Below are 17,607 nucleotides of genomic sequence, written 5' to 3'. Positions count from 1 at the left end.
ACAATACAAATCACTTTTTATATTTTTAATTTAATTTTTTATTTATTTATTTATTTATTTAATTAACCAAGGTTTAAAACCTGACCAAGAAGGAAGGACCCAGCATCCCAGTTAAGGTTAGGTTAAGCAGAAGCTTACACTGGCTTTTATAGAATTCTAAGGATGTTTGCGCTGTACAAACTGAATACATAGACTGCTTTATTGGTACACCTCAAAAATCCTTTGCTTGATTGGCTGGACATAAAAAGATGGGAGTTGGAACTTTTGTAAAAATTTACTAATGTACAAATAAATAAATATATATATATATATATATATATAAATATCTATATATATATATATATTTATATATTAATAATACGTACAGGGGGTCCTCGAGTTACGACGTTGATCCGTTCTTACGATGCATCGTAACAGCGATTTGCAGCGTAAGTCGGAACATTGAAAAATACCACATGATTTAATGTAAATACCTATCAATAACACGAGAGAACAATTCCTTACCTTTATTAGTTTGATTGGCTTGCACACTGGAGAGGAAGCTGCGGTGCTGGAGAGACTGGGGGAGGTTAGTGAAGAGAAAAAGAACCTGCCAGAAGTTGTGGAGATGCTTGAGCAGATGATTCTTGGAGTGAGCATGAAACATACTAGTACTGGAGATGCTGAGGCAGGTGATTCTGAGGTGAGGCAGAACATATTACTGGAGATGTTGGGGCAGGTGAGTCTTTAGGTGAGGCAGAACCTACAGAAGGTGCTGGAGATACTGGGGCAGGTGAGTCTGGGTTAGCAGAACATTCAGAAGGTGCTGGAGATTGTGGGGCAGGCGAGTCTGGATTAGCAGAGGCAGCTGAGGTAGAGGGTACAGGATCTCCTGCAGGCCTCTCTACCTTCTTAAAAATACTGCTCCAGGTTAGTCTGAACAGAGAGCGACCTCTTTTCATCCAAGATCTCCTTGTAAACACTGCATCACATCCATGACGCCTCTGGAAACCCTAGTGAACCTGTCCAAGTTGGATCCTAGCCTCAAAAGTTGACAACGCTTGCTGCAACTCTGCAAAACCTCTTATCAAGTCCTGCCTTGTGAAAGCCTTAGGCTCTGGGGTGGGTGCTTCTTCTTCTTCCTCTATTATCTGCTTCTCCAGTTGTATCAGGTCCTCAGCAGATAACTCCTCGCCATGAGACTCCAGCAGCTCTGTAACATCATCAACCTCCATCTCCAAATTGATTTCCTTACTCAGGGCAACAACGTTCTTGACAACTAGCTGAACTGTGTCCTCAAACCCATGGAAATCATTCACAAATTGAGGACAAATTTTCTTCCAGACACCATTCATGTTTGTTTGCTTAACCTCCTCCCAGGAGAATTAGCAATGTTCTTTACAGCATCAAGGATGTTGTAGGATTTCCAAAAGTCCTTCAGAGTCAAGTCCTTCTTGGTTTCAGTTGCCTGTAAAGCCATAGCAATTGTCCTTCGTAGGTAGTAGGCCTTGAACGAAGCAATCACTCCTTGGTCCATAGGCTGTAAAAGGGCCGTGGTATTAGGTGGAAGGTAAACCACCTTGACATTAGGGTTGAAGTCTCCCAGCTGGGCAGGGTGTCCAGGGGGGGGGCATTGTCCAGCACTAGCAACACCTTAAAGGGGATACCCTTGGAGGCGCAATACCGCTCCACACTTGGAACAAAATGGTTTACGAACAGTCCTCAAACACTGCAAGTGTCACCCATGCCTTCTTGTTGGACTTCCAAATTACTGGTAGTTGACCCTTCCAAATGCCTTGAGTGCCCTTGGATTTTCAGCCTGATACACCAACAAGGGCTTCAGTTTTGAAGTCGCCAGCAGCATTACCCCCAAGAAGTAAAGTTAGCCTCTCTCCTTGCTGGCTTTATGACCAGGGTGTGGGCTGACTTCTCCTCCTTGGCGATGTAAGTGCGGTTAGGCATACGTTTCCAAAACAAACCTGTCTCGTCTACGTTAAACACTTGCTGACAGAATAACCCCCCTCCTTAATTATCTCAGACAACGCTTTAGGAAATTCACTCGCTGCTTTCTCATCCCCACTAGCAGCTTCACCTTGCAATTAAGGTTATGGTAATTGGCCCGAGCCTTAAATCGCATAAACCAACACCCCTACTAGCCACAAACTCTTCACTTTCACTTCCCTCCCCCTTTTTCTTTTTTCAACGCTTCAAACAATCTTTTCGCCTTCTCCTGAATCACCATAAGGCTGACTGGGATACGCCGTTGATTTTGGTCTTCCAACCAAAGCACCAATAACCTTTCCATTTCAATTATTAGACACTACGCTGCTTAGTTATCACTGTCGCTTTCATAGGAGCAGATCCTTTCACATGTTCAACGATGCGCTCTTTATCTTTGATAATGGTAGCAACGGTCGAACGGCTAAGGCCAAGCGAGCGGCCAATGTTTGTTGGCGTTTCTCCCTTCTCAGATCGCTTTATAATGTCCACTTTAATTTCCATGGTGATGGCCTTTCTTTTCTTCGATGCACTACCATCAGAAGAGTCCGCCTTGCGCTTGGGAGCCATAACAAAGAGCAAAAAGTTACAAAAACGATACAACACGAGGGAGAGAGAGGCAGTGTAAACAACCAAAATGGCGTATGGGCGAGGAATGAGCGTAGCGAAGCGACGCCGTCCTCTCCCCCACAAAGCGTATTCTTCCGCCGTGCGCCTGGAACTAGTTCCGCGTTTGTTTACGTTGCTTAACGACGCTAAACCGCGTAAGACGGAACGACGCAAAATATTATTTTTATATTTTTATGGGGGCGCGTCGTTCGAACCACGAAACATCGTAAGTCGAGACCAGCGTAACCCGAGGACTTACTGTATATATAATATATATATATATATATATATTAATTATATATATAGATATAGTAAATTTTTACAACAGTTCCAACTCCATCTTTTTATCTAGCCCACATGCATATTTTCACTTCTTTAAAGTGAATTTAACCCTATATTAATCCTGTAATGTCCATTTGTATATGCTTACATGTACTTTCTCATTGTTCTGATCAGTATTGCATTAGTAAAGGGTCAGACGAAAGATGTCGGCGGTTCTCGTTTTTTCATTTTCCTCCTTGGCATTACCTTTATAGATATACTATATATATATCTATCTATCTATATATATATATATATATATATATATATATATATATATATATATATATATAGATATAATATATATATATATATATATATATATATATATATATATATATATATATATATATATATATATATATATTTGTGTCAGTCATGAAACTAAAGGATATAATATAGATTTCATGGACCCCATTATCAGGTAAGATGTTTTTCTTAAATGAACATTTGACTTGCACTGGGCCATTCATGGTTGCAAGTTCAGCCATGGCCACAGGTAATCTTGTTCATCATCCACTTTATTTAGGATACAGAGTTCATGAACTCTACTATTTGTGGGGACCATGAGCCATGGTATATAAAAATTGAGCCAGTCTCTTCATAATCCTTCAATTTGAATAAGTAACTTCTAAAGTGATAGGTTTTTTTTAACCTCATTAACTCCAAGAATTTACATTTTATTTTAATCTGGATGGATATTTTTTCTGAATACGTACTGTAGTTTCTGATTCATTGCAATTTACTTTCAGTGAAATGCCAGCTCTCAAAGATGTCATACCTCTTGAAAATATGTGTGTACAGAAAATCACACAGCATCTTGTTGATATTGTGCAACTTTCCTCTAGTAAAATAAAGGAAAATCAAGATAGTAGTAATTCAGAAAGTAATATCTCAAAGGAATGTCAAGAAAATGGTAATGCCCAGAATGAAGCCGAGTCATTTGTATTAGAGATCAAGCCAAAAGCTGATGATAAGGATGAAAGTTGTGATCAACTGAATGATGAAAGTGAGTATTTTTTTCATACTGTATTGTTGATTATGAAAAGACATTTATGTTTTTGTGCTATTAAATGCTGCATGGCAATGGAAGTATTCAGTAAGTTTTTCAAATGATTCTCAATTGACAAACAAACCCATGACTAAAAGTTATGGGAGAGATGAAGCTAGAGTATGTACATAGTTTGTATAGGACTGCAAATGTTTGCATAATTGTTAGATGGTAATAAGTCTTATTTATTGGACATTAGTATTTACCAGTGCAGTCTAGGTCTGTCGTTCATCCATGCTCCAGGTATTCCTTTATTATTATTTTTTTTTTCCTCCTTTTCAACTCTGTTCCACCCCAGTGTGTCGACAAGGCACTGATGCTTCGAAGACCTGCCCATTTATCACAACCCTGTTCACCACTTCTCTCATAATCATTTTTGTTTGTAATATGCTTCAAATACATACTCAGAATACCTTCTCATACAGATATCAAACAAAAAATTAAAATCAAATGAAAAAATAAAAAAAATAAAAAAGAGTATCAGAAATATACAAGTATTTTGTACCTGCAATATTCAATGCCCAGCCCAAGGAAAGTAGTCCCGTATTCTCTTTCCCCCGCCATTAGTTTAATGCGGAAAGAGTAGGCACATCAGCAATACTTTTGGCACATTTTCCTTCATTGCTTCATTTCACAAAGTCAGATATTCTCTATCTTCAATTTATCAGCCATGCCACTTTAGGCTAACCAAACTAAATAAATGCTGACTACAGAATACTAAAAAAAAACTTGAGATACACTTAGTTGCATATTCACTTGAAAAATCATCAATTACTCTGTCACATGTATGCTTGCAACACATTACAGTACTATATCATTCAAAGGGTATCCCTACCATTGATTAGATATACAAATTCCCTTTTATGGTTATCCCATTAATCAGTAATTCCTAGAATGTACCATAGAAGATTGTTTACTTGCATTGCTGTAGTTTTGATCATCTTAGTTCTGGTAAGACTGACTGGTATACAGGTCATAAGGATGCATTTAGTGGTGTAATAAACTGTGTTTGATCACTTCAGGAACTATTATAGGTACAACTACAATTTCTATTCTTCATCTCAGGACTTGAAACGTACAGAAAAGAGCTTATAAGTCTGCTGACTTCACATTCAGATGTGTCTCTTCATGACAAGCTGTTTTCTGCTTTTGTATCAAAATGCAGCGACTATTACATTGCCAAGAAGAAATTACGACCTTGTATTCAAAAGTTAGTGCCCAAATTTCTTAATTCATGCCTGAGGGAACTGGATTTTGGGAAGTCAAGAATGTTCTCAGAAGCTGAAATGTGTCAGGTAAACATTTTTGTTAAGTTTGACATGTTATATAGCATTCCCTTCACTTTTGTAAGTCTTGTGTATGGTTTTTTGGGGCACACAACCAATAATAGATTTTAAATAATTGTAAACAGGGTCTTGGAAGAAGTTTTGACAATCCTCAGCATTTTAACTTGAATTTTTATGGTATTGTAATTTTTTAGATAAGATGCAGTATCTTTAAGATCATACCCGTCAGGCCAGCCCTATTAGTTTTTTCTCCCACTTTATCAACGTTTTTGGTCTTCATCAGATACAAAGGAGTGGAGAAAAGGGAGTTCCTCAGAGCTGCTTTATGCACATGGTTCATTGTTAACAGCAGAATTTGAGCAAAAGGTGGTTGAAACAAAAGAAGTAGAAGAGTGGAATGTAGAGAAGAGAACTGAAATTAAATGCAAGCAAAACGGGCATACAGTGACTCTAATGGGAGCAAAGAAAAGAGTATAGCTAGGAAAAATGCCTTGTGCTTATCGTGGCTAAGGTTTGGGAATGTGCTGTGCACAGAATGGTGTCAAATGAAGTGCTCAGAATTTACAAAATAAACATGGAGTAAAAGATTTGTAAAGCCTGAAATGTCATACAAGAGAAAAAGAGGATTGGTGCCACTTATGATACATGTGAAGGCTTTATAATAAAAATAATAATAATAATAATAATAATATGATTTATTTCAGCTCAGGGCCATATACATTGAATATAAAAAATACAGATGGTAACATACACAATCTAGATACATGAGACATGATAAAAAAGAACAGGAAAATGAATAATCGGCACTTATCCACAAAATAGCTGAGGTAGGATAAAAGCTAGTAATCATAATACTGGTAATAACAGTAATAATATTGGTGAGAAAAAAAATATGCATTGAGAGTAATAACAGTTACTATGAGATTCAGGGTCTCTGTAACACGGTTTTTTGGACTTTGCTCCTTGTCAAAGCATCGGATGTAGCTGAAAGTTGACATATGTATATTTTACAACCACACACAAATTTTGTCAGCATTATCAATAACCTAAACCCGATAGTTTTGATTTTTATTGAGTAAAAATGAACTAGCCGACGCCATGGCCAATGATTACGAGCCAAGAGTCGAAAAACATTCATTACGTAAGCAAGGTAAACAAACACCTTTTGACTAAATGTTGCCCCGCCCATCCACCAGACAGAAATGCCATCGGCTCTGAAACCCAAAGACTTTATGAATGGCGGAACGATACATAGATGTGGGTGGGGTATCAGTGCTAGCGTAGTAATACTACTGTAGCAGTAGTGCCGTAACAGTATAGCAGTAATATACATGAATTAAATGTTTAGACCAACTGCTGGGATCCTTGAGGATCATTAGCACTTCTTACAACTACTCGAGAAATTAGTTTTTATAACCAGAAGTTAAATTTTCTAATCCAACAATGCCCATGGTAGCCTTCAGTGTTATCCTGAATTATAACGAGGCAAAAGTGGGTGGAGCCTCATGAAGTCACCATTCTGACGATAATTATTGGTGAAGGTTTTAAAGCCAATATACGGTACCGGCTATTTTTTCAGTAAATAGGTAGATAGCCAATAAATAAAAATTGCTTGAACATTGGATATAGCGAGTTATCAAATCAAGCTTGTCTACTATGTTTTTTGGTAATTACCAAATATTCCCTACATCTTGTCAATCTGATTGTGACCTATAAAGTAGACTGTAATTTCTTTGGAAAACTCTTATTTTTGGGAGTTTGGGGGGACTAAATAATCGAAGTGTTTTTGTATTTATTAACATATTTTGTTGGTTTGTTCATTATGACAATTATCAGTGGGGAGGTTCCAGAGTTCATAAAGGTGTACTGCTTTGCTTGTATTTAAATTTGTATGTCATTGTTGCCAGAGGTTTAGCCTTCGTTACGTATAGCCAATCATCCATCGAGAAAGAGGGAAGAAATGATGTCATAAGTTACGTAACGAGTGCGTTCGAAACCTTTTCTCTGAGTAAGTTTGGCCCGTCTTCAAAAAAGGTCACTTTTACATTATAAGTACCAAATTTATTCAACCTACGTAGTGCAGAATACACTCAAAATTTATGTGTTGATATAATATGTATTCTGAATAAGCGTTATATATGAAATGCATAGATAAAGTTATTGCGAAAAAACCGTGTTACAGAGGCCCTGAATCTCATAGTAGTGCACAAATTATATAACTTAAATTTCAACTAGAGACCTTAGGTGGTTACAGTAGTCAGGTCCAGAGGGCTAAATATAAAAATTAAATGTAAAAAAAAAAAAAAAAAACTTTAACTTTATAGTAATCACAGTAATAAAGAAAAATTAAAATATCAGCAATAAATGTAATAATGACAAAAACTGCAGATGACATCTTGCCAATACAGAGATTAAGTCCTTTAGGGACAAAAGCTTCATTTTCCCATCTTTCCCACAATTTAGATCTTCTTCTTGCTTCACTCTTTAGGATGCTTTGTATGAGTGAGTTGCTGCTGTTTCTCACTTGGGTTACCAGACTGGACATTGTTCGCCTAACAATGATTTTTTAATATATATATATATATATATATATATATACAGTGGACCCCCCGTAATCGCGTTCTCCAGATTCGCGGACTCACAGATTCGCGGATTTCTGTTGGGAACGTTTCCCTGCATTATTCGCGCATTCGCAGTATTTTTCTATGATAAAATATCCACAAATTCCTGGTTTTTTTGATGAATTTCATCATAAAATGCACTTTTCGTGATAAAACTATTAAAAACCCATGTAGGAAAATTTTTAGTGGGTTTTTTCTTGAGTTTTATCTAATAAAATAGGCTGCTTTTAGCATTTTTATAGGGTTCCAAAACATTGCGGGCATTCTAAACTATTCCGGGGGGTTCCGGGGGGGTCGTGGAACGCATCCCCCCACGCGAATACGGGGGGGACCACTGTATATATATATACACACACACACAGTGGTCCCCCCGTATTCACGGGGGATGCGTACCAGACCCCCCCGTGAATAGTTAGAACCCATGAATGTTTGGAACCCCTATAAAAATGCTAAAAACAGCCTATTTTGTTAGTTAAAACTCAAGAAAAACCACACAAAATTTTCATACTTGGTTTTTTTAATAGTTTTATCACAAAAAGTCCATTTTATGATGAAATTGATAAAAAAAAACCAGGAATTTGTGGATATTTATCATAGAAAATACCGCGAATGTGTGAGTCCGCGAATCTGGAGAACGCAAATACGGGGGGTCCACTGTACTCGTATGATGATGCCGGTCTATTAAGGGTGAAGGAGATAAGCCATTCAGATGGTTTTGGCTTTCCAAAATCACAATGGACAGCCTCTGTGTGTCTGGAAAGATTAAAACTAGAAGAAAAAATAAATTTGACAAACTTTTGAATACTTAGACATTTGTTTGACTTTAGAATTTTAATTTTTTATATGGGTGTAAAAGTGCCTCAGTGGCGTGGTTGGTATGGTGTTGGCATACCACTTCGGTGGCCGCGAGTTCGAGGGGTTAGAGATGTGTATTTCTGGTGATAGAAGTTGACTCTCGACTTGTTTCAAAAGTCATGTAAAGCCTTTGGTCCCGTTGTTGAATAACCACTGGTTCCATGCAATGTAAAAACCATACAAACAAACAAACAATATGTGGTTGTAAAGTGAAGATAGCAAAGTAGGTTCATTTTTCAGGCATGTCAATTCTATTTAACATCCGTAACTTGTTTTAGGTAATATATTTGGATTTTTGGTCTGTAAAATTTGAAAGTGACTGAAAGAAAAAGTTTAGAATTAGCCAGAGTAATAAAAAGTCTGAAAAGAAATTTGATGACTGTAGAAATCTACTATACATCCTGCTTTAACCAGATCCATTGATTAAAGGTAGCAGATTACCACCTACCCAGAAAATGTTTGTGTGCAAACAGTAACTTCTTATATGAAGTACTTTCAAAATGAGAGAAATGGAAAAGGATATACATAAAGCAGTTCAGGGACAACATTATTTTCCTCCTTATCCCTTTCCTTTAGTTCATTCTTTTATTTAGTGAAGTTTACTGAGCATTTACAATATTTTTAGTTGCAAATATTGTACCATTGTTGTAGAATTTTTAAACCTTTTATATGTACATGAAATAAGCCATTTTAATTGGTATTCTTCTTGCAGATAATTTTTGATCATCTGGAAAATGCATCTCGACTGCAAACGTTAGATATTGGGAGATCTTGTTATTGGAGAATTGGTGTATTTGAAAATTTGAGCTCAAAACTTAAAAGTCTTCCAGAACTGACTGTTTTGAAAATTCAGTATATTTGTACTCCAGAAATGATAACTGGATTGGCAGATGCTTGTCCAAACATTTTGGAATTAAATCTCAAAGGATCTGAAAGGATAACAGATGAGGATTGTAGTGAAATAGCAAAATGTGTCAGTTTGAAGTGCTTAGACATTACTGGAACAAGAATTACTGGAAAAGGATGCTGGAAAATCATTGATTCTATCAAGGTTTTGTCATGGTTACAACACTGTGCCTTTAATTGTAATTCTGATGCTCTCCTCTTTGAATCCAGAGCTCAGTTATTTGATTGTATCAAGCAGCAGGTTAATCGCCAAAATGAACCTGTTGAAATGGTTGGATCTCCAGGATTGATAAATGTATTCAGTCTGAAAAACTTCTGGCTTTTTAATCCTCGTACAGAAGATATGTTTTCAATGCTTCTGTGTCCACATTTAGAATTTTTACGGATGGATTTCATCTTTCAAGATTTGATTGAAGAGCCTGATGTTGAAGTTATATCTCAGATCCCAATGGTAAGTAGAAACCATTCATATTTTATGACTGGATGCCAAGATTTTGTGTTCTTGGAAGGTGCAGAGCATATCCAATTTCCCCTGTCTAGCAAGTAATGAAGTGTAGTACTTCCCAGGGTATGGGACCCATTTTTTTTTTTTACTGAGCATTCTTTTCTTGATCTTATGTAAGCTGGTCACAGTATATGAAACCTGAGATCTGCTCCTTTTTTTCAATAGAATTGTCTGCAAACGAATATTACAGTCGACCCTTGCTATTTGCAGAAAATATGCCTATTCGCAGTATTTTTCACCAAGACATATTCACAAATTAATGTACTTTCATATAATTTTCATGACTAAATGCACTTTTTGTGATAGAACTATTAAAAAAACTCTGGTATAAGCATTTTTAGAATTTTTTTGTTTCAACTATCAAAATAGGCAGTTCTAAGCCTTTTTAGAACGGTTTTAAGTATTTGCGGATTTTAGCTATTCGTGGGGATGTCTGGTACCAGTCCTCTGCAAATATGAGGGGCTACTGTATAAGTTTTATTTTCATCAAATACAAATGGACTGACCCTTAAATTTGACAGGATTGGGTTCCCTACCTTTTTACCTGTTGTCTGAATGGGTGCAAATGATTACTGAATACAGTGTACTGTGTTGTATAGATATGGTCACATAATGTCCAGGATATATTCTTGCCCCTTAAGACATTAAGCAAATGACATATACCAAACCAACACTTTACTTGGGCTGACTGATGGGCTAAGATGTTCTCTAAAAACCACCATTATCCCTACATTAAGGGTTTGGTTGCCTAATGCGCCCTAAAACATCAGGCATGGTTCATTATTTGGCAAAGGGGTTTTTATGACCGCATGCCCTTTCTGTCACCAGCCACAGTTATTGGCGGTGGGCCTCACTTTTGACTAAATAGTCCACCTGCAAGGCAGCAGTTTCCACAGTTATTGGCAGTAGGCCTAGCCTTTTACTGGAAAGTAAGACTGCAAGACAGCAGTTTCCACAGTTATTGGTGGTGGGCCTAGCCTTTTACTAAAAAGTTAGACTGCAAGGCATCAGTTTCCACAATTATTTGCGGTGGCCCTAACCTTTTACTTAAAAGCAAGACTACAAGGCAGCAGTTTCCACAGTTATCAGCTTTGGGCCTAGCCTTTTAAGTTCACTGATGCTCAAGCATTATCCAGTAGATAAGTTTATAATAATTTCATTGTTTTAATGTGATAAGCTCTGCATCTGCATGCTGTTTAGTGATTACTTCAAGTATTCCATTGGCTACTTTTTAAGGAAACTTGCCCTGGCCCTTGGTATTAGCCTTTCAGTTGTCTACACCTTTCCTGAGTTATCTAAAGGACATTTTAATCTTGCTTATCATTTTCTTCAAATGTTAATATAGTTCTCCCAGGATCCAAAGGAGGATGAGGATTATTGAAGATGACCTGCGAGTCTTCCTTGAAACTGCTGATTAATTGCTGGTTTAGTATCTGCCATAAAATACTCAGCCTCACCATAGACTCCAACAGGTTATTTTTTGTCAGAAGTGGGCACTTCATACCTTTTGATTCTGTCTTGGATCATCAGGAATAACAGTTTTGTCAGGTTGTAATTCCTTTTAGGTGCCAGCTGATTACTTTATGCAGTGATTAAGTGCTATAAGCTCCTTGTGAATTTTGTCAATAAACTAAAGATGTACTGCTCATGTTTCAAGACTAGAAAGAATATTAGTGAATCTTGCTCTGTAGCTGAGATATTTCATTTGCCTCTATGTCTAAGTCCTTTGTCATATATCTGTAATTCCTTCAAGCATTAGTCAGGTTTGTTAAAGAACTTGGTATGAATGAGGTGAATTATTTGCAAAGTTGGTGCTGATACCAAGAATCCTTAAGCATGACTAAGATCCTAATCAGTAAAGTAACATCTGTGTACAAAAATGAATGGTATTCAGTAGACCCATTTGCTGTTCATTTTCAAATGTGTTGTATAAAGCTCTTTAAAACTGCTCATTTGTTAAACATACTTTATTGTAAGATGTAATCAGCAATTTCAAGAAAGACTTGGCAGGTCATTTTCAAAAATACTTGTCCTCCTTTGGATCCTGGGAAAAATATAATATTAACATTAAGGATAATGCTAAGCCTGTAGCAAGGAACAGGACTGTAGTTATGCTGTTCCCACTTATCTTCTCTAGGAATCAAGCAAGATCAAAGAAGGGGTTATGATCAAATGTGTAAGTTATCAAATCCTTTGACATAATCTAATAGATATATGAAGTTCATAGGTAGATCCTCTGACAGGATGTACTGCAAAAAGTAAAAGCTTCAGTTTTGTAAAGAAGGACATTCATCTGGGAAAAAGACTGGGTTTGGGCATGCAAGGTTAGTTTAAAAGTTCTGAAGTGGTCTTCAATCTGTACACTATTCCCACCATTCATAAAACCAATCTAAAAGCCTTTATCCGGGTTGGCATCTTAGGTTGTAGTTATAATACAGTTCATTATAATTTTCTGTGGTGGTTCCTTTTCTTCAAAGAAATTCAGAGAGAATTCCTTAAACCTTTCCACTCTGAAATACTAGTTACTGAGAGACTGAAATGACCGCTGTTCACCAAGAGAGATATTCTCCAAGAAATTTATTGCTGTGATAAAACTTAGATTCTTAGCAAACTGTGGGATTTTAATGTGAACTATTACATCTGTCAACTTATCCCTCCTGTTGATCTCATAAAGAGTGAGTTGCATGCATGGCACTGTGATTCCTTATGGCAACTCAACAGGGAGGCCTCTTTGTACTTAATGATGGTCTAGCTTAAAAGCTAGATCTTGATGGTAGGTTATTATGTTTACCATGTCACCAACTACGTATATCCGTTGCATGGTATGTTATTGTGATTATGTCTCATATATGATTCTAAATGTAAAAGATTAAGTATTTTTTTATCAGTTTTCTTTTTCTCATCCAGTCGCCACTGGTGTACATACTAATAGTGTTTGCTACCAATAAGTGAATGCCTTCACTGTACATTATTAAAGAATACAGTTATTTGTTTGTTAAAAATTATCCTTATGTGAACATGTAATGGAATTGAATTTTAGGTACTGTGAATTATTGTAATGTGATGTTTGAAATTAATGGTATTCATCATTTCCAGATCAACAAGCTTCAAGCTAATCTGTATGATCGCTGTGTTGTGGATTTGGTGTCCCAAATGATTGAGGGATGTGGGTGTAAACTAACCACTCTTGATCTTCATTTAGCAGATGATTATTTTTATGCTGCTCAGGTTTGTATATGGCAGATGATTTATAAATATTTTTATACAATTTTTGAAAATAAAGTGATTAGATGTTTTTTTCATAGAGATGGCAGAGTAAGCTAAGTTTCGGACCTGGTTTTTGTTTAACGAAAGGCTGATGGTTTGTGCAAACATCCTGTTTAGGGGTAAATTGAATTTAAGGTACAAGTTTAGAGGCAAATTTGTTTATTTGAATTAGAATATCTCAAAGATACACCTATAATATTGATAAGAGAAAGGTTCTGGTTCCTTTTTTTTTTTTTTTTTTTTTTTTTAGTGTATACAGAAATAAGTAGAAGTTACAATGAAGATATTAAACATTGAATTAGTATAAACTATCCATTCAGGTATACATACTCTCAAGATCAAAAATGATCAAAGAAAGAGCACTGATATTCAAATGCAGACAACATAGGATGGAAAGAAGTAAGGTAGATAAGTTATGGAAAGCTAAAATTTCAGCAAAAAACATACATACAGTAGTATCTCTGACCTCAAACTTAATCCAGTCCAGAAGGCTGTTTGAAGTATGATTTGTTCGAAATATGAAACAAATACTGTTCCCATAAGAAATAAAGGGAATCAGGATCATACATTCCAGCTAACCCAAGAAGTCCCCCTTTTCACATTTTTTGTATTATTAAAATGTTAAAAAATTTAATTAAGAGTGTAAAGTAATGAAACACAGTAGTGCCTCAGGGAATTTAGTCCGTTTCGAAGCAGCCTTCGTAACCGGATTTTTTCGTATCCAGAACTACATTTTACATGTAAATTGCCTAATTCATTCCAAGCCCTATAAAAACACTACAGTAAATTTTATAATAAAGCTAAATTGACCAATAAACAATGAAATGCAACAATTTGGACCATTCAATACCTAACCTAACCGTGACTGTACCTGTAAATAAAGTGTATTAGCGTACAGGGTACAAGAAATACTGTGTGTACGTATGCAGTAAAATATGGAACCTTACCTTTCAAGTGAGGTGATGTCCGAAAGCAGCGATAGAGGAGGAGGACAAATGGCAGAAAACACGAACACTTAACTTTATGAAACATTAAAAATTGGGAGAAAACATTAACACTTAACTTTACGAAAAACTTACAATTAAATTTTTTTTTTTTTTTTTTGCGTTCTGATTTTTGATTTTTACATTTTTTTTTTTACTTTTCTACTTTACATTTTTTTTTTATTAAATTTCAATTTCTTCACTACTTCCAAGTTTCTGTTTTTTCATATCACTTGGACCTTCCTGTTTGCTTACTACTAAAGGCCTCTTTAAAAAATAACTATCCAAGGAAGATTGCTTCTGCCTGCTTTTTAAAGTGTTCCTGAAATGACTTAGGCAAACGTCATCAAACTGATAAAGCATACGACCTGTGTCGGGGGTCTCTTTTCTACAGATTTTTGCACTTTATGAAAAGCGACTAAAACATCCTTAATTTCTGCCGTTCTCATAGGGTTGTCCTCCTCCTCCTTGCCGCTGCTAGAGAACTCTTCTTGAATGACGTTATGTTGCATGGCCTCCAACTCCTCCTAGTCATTTGTCGTTAGCTCCTCTTGGTGCTCCTCGAGAAGGTCATTGATGTCGTCCTCGTCGACGACCAGCCCCAAGGACTTGCCGAGTGCAACGATCTCGTCAAGATCTGGTTTCAAAATGGTTTCAGGATCGTCAATTGTTTCTGAATCTGCATCAGCTTCGCCCACATTGAATCCCTCGAAGTCTCGGGTGGATATGGCATCAGGCCAGAGTTTCCTCCACGAAGAATTCAAGGTTCACCTTGAAACCTCCTGCCAAGCTTGATCGATGAGGTGGATCCATAACACAATATCAAAGTGCACCTTCCAAAATTCACGTAGGGTGAGGATTGTGGTATTGGTGATGTCAAAACATCTCTTGAAAAGATGTTTTGTATACAGCTTCTTGAAGCTCAATATCACTCAATATCACTTGCTGGTCCATGGGCTGGGGGAGAGGGGTGGTGTTAGGTGAAAGATAAAGAACCTTGATATCTTCCTCGAGGCCAGGAGGGTAAGCAGGGGCATGTCCATCAACCGCAGACATTTCAGAGGGAGGCGCTTCTCTTCCAAGAATTTCTTCACTGTCGGGCCGAAACACAGATTTACCCACTCAGTGAACAAAAGTCTCATTATCCAGGCTTTTGCATCACCGGAAGCTTCTCCTTTAGCACTTTGTGGGCCTTGAAGGCTCAAGGAGTCTCGGAATGATACACAAGTAGGGGCTTCACCTTACAATCCCCACTGGGGTTAGAACAATGTGCAAGCGTAAGCCTGTCTTTCATAGGCTTATGCCCAGGTAGCTGCTTCTCTTCCTCCGTGATATACGTCGGATGTGGCATTTTTTTAAAAAAAGGCCAGTCTAGTCACAGTTGAAGACTTCCTGAGAACTGTAGCCTTCCTTGATTGTCATCTCGTCAAACATCTTAACAAAGGCTTGGGCCACTTTCGTGTCCAAGCTGGTAGCCTCCCCATACCACACCACCGAATGGATGCCAGTCCATTTACGAAATTTATCAAACCAACCCCGAGAAGCCTTGAAATCTGGGGTTGCCTTCAATGTCCCTTCTCCTCCGTCGTCTTCGGTTTGAGCACTCAGATCACCGAAAATGGCGCTGGCCTTCTGGCATATTGCCTTCTCAGTTATCGTATCACCAGCGATTTCCTTGTCCTTAATCCATACGAGAAGCAGCCTCTCCATCTCATCATGCACGTGGCTCCTCTTGTTGGAAAAAATAGTCATGCCCTTGGAAGGTGTAGCTGCTTTGATGGCTTCCTTTTGCTCAAGGATGGTGCCTATCGCCGACGGATTTTGGCCGTATTCCTTAGCACACTTTATGGAGGCTCGCTACCCTCCTCCTCATGCTGGCCAGGCCCTCTCCCATCCTCCTGGCCTTGTCTTCATGGGTAGCCGAGGTCAGCCGTCTTGTATTGCTCCGCCAGTGACTGTTGCCATTTCTTTGAGTTGGAGGGAAGCCGAGGCATCAGCCCCGTTGATGACATCATGGGATCAGTCTTTTTGTATTCCTCCGCCAGTGGCATCTGCTTTCCCTTAGGGCTGAGGGGAAGCTGTGACATCATCACCACTTGTGACGTCACTTCCATCGATGACATCACACCCAGTTGTCTCCTCTGCATTGCCTCTCTCAGCTATGACGTCATCTCTGCCGCCCAGTTTGCTGCATCTCCCTTCCGTTTCATCGGAGCCTTGTCTTGTCAGCTGGGAAGACTGGAAGGAATTGTGTTGCATTGTCCTTGCCTCCTGCGAAGAGATTGCGTAAGGAACCAGTGCTGTCTTCCTCTCCTTCTTCCCCCTCTATGCCACGTCAGCATATTGAGTGTTGGAAGGCGAAGGACTTTGCTCTTTCTTCGCCCATGAGGGAGGAACAACATGGCTGTGTTCTCGAGAGTGTTAGTGTTTCAGAGAGTGTTAGTGTATCTTCCCATGTGCAATCTGCAGTGGCTGCTTCATCCTCTGCATTGAATTGCGAGCGTGTTGCAACCTCCCCCGTCCATGCACATTGTGAGCGTGTTGCAACCTCCCCCGTCCATGCACATCGTGAGCGTGTTGCAACCTCCCCTGTCTGTGCACATGATGCAAGTGCTCCTACTACTCCAGGGCCTATTCGTCGCCGTAAGGATCTCGTGGTGCCTGTCAAGAGGTTTAAGGTGGTGAGTGCAGTCTTGGTGCAGCAGGAGTGTTTGTCTGCCCCCCTCCCTGGTGCTTCCAGGAGTTCGACTCTAGGGGATTCTTCTTCAATCTCAAGTGTTCAGAATTCCTCTCCATCTCACGTTTGTACATCTGCCACGCCTGTGACCATTTGCGGACAGGTTAAAGAGTCGTCTGTTGGAGGAGTGTGTAGTGATGTTCCTAGTGTTGTAGTGGGTTCGTTGCAGGAGCCAGCGCTTGGACCCAGCCCAGACAGGTTGGTTGGTGTTTCAGGCTGTTTAGCTGCTTATCCTTCCATTAATTTAAATGAGGAAGGTGCCTTAGAGGAACCTACACATCCTTCTCATCGTCAGTCTCCATTGCCGGAGCAGGATGAGGGAGACACACAAGAGATTTTGTCATCCTTTTCAGAAGTTGTTGATCTCATTCATGGGTTCAACAATTTGGAAAGTAGGGTTCAGGCTCGATTGTCTTACACTCCTAGCTTAGAAGCTTTGCTGGGAGCTACGCAGGATCCCAAATCATCTTTTCAGCTTTCCTTGTCGGG

The 17,607-nt window shown here is 38.4% G+C and overlaps 1 protein-coding gene across 1 annotated transcript in view; it reads left to right on the top strand.

The window, feature by feature from the left end:
* Positions 1-3,659: 3,659 nt before the first annotated feature.
* The window catches only part of LOC135198465 (uncharacterized), a gene marked incomplete at its 5' end in the record, with an annotated part of 59,545 nt that continues 45,597 nt past the window's right edge, over positions 3,660-17,607 (top strand). The window contains 4 exon segments of the mRNA XM_064226035.1: positions 3,660-3,916; positions 5,024-5,253; positions 9,433-10,077; positions 13,228-13,359. Coding sequence (XP_064082105.1) covers positions 3,664-3,916; positions 5,024-5,253; positions 9,433-10,077; positions 13,228-13,359 — 1,260 coding nt within the window.

This window comes from Macrobrachium nipponense, chromosome 22 (assembly GCF_015104395.2).
Source record: "Macrobrachium nipponense isolate FS-2020 chromosome 22, ASM1510439v2, whole genome shotgun sequence".
In the NCBI taxonomy this organism is placed as follows: domain Eukaryota; kingdom Metazoa; phylum Arthropoda; class Malacostraca; order Decapoda; family Palaemonidae; genus Macrobrachium; species Macrobrachium nipponense.
Note: the sequence above shows the minus strand (reverse complement) of the source record. Positions and strands in the feature narration are given on the sequence as shown.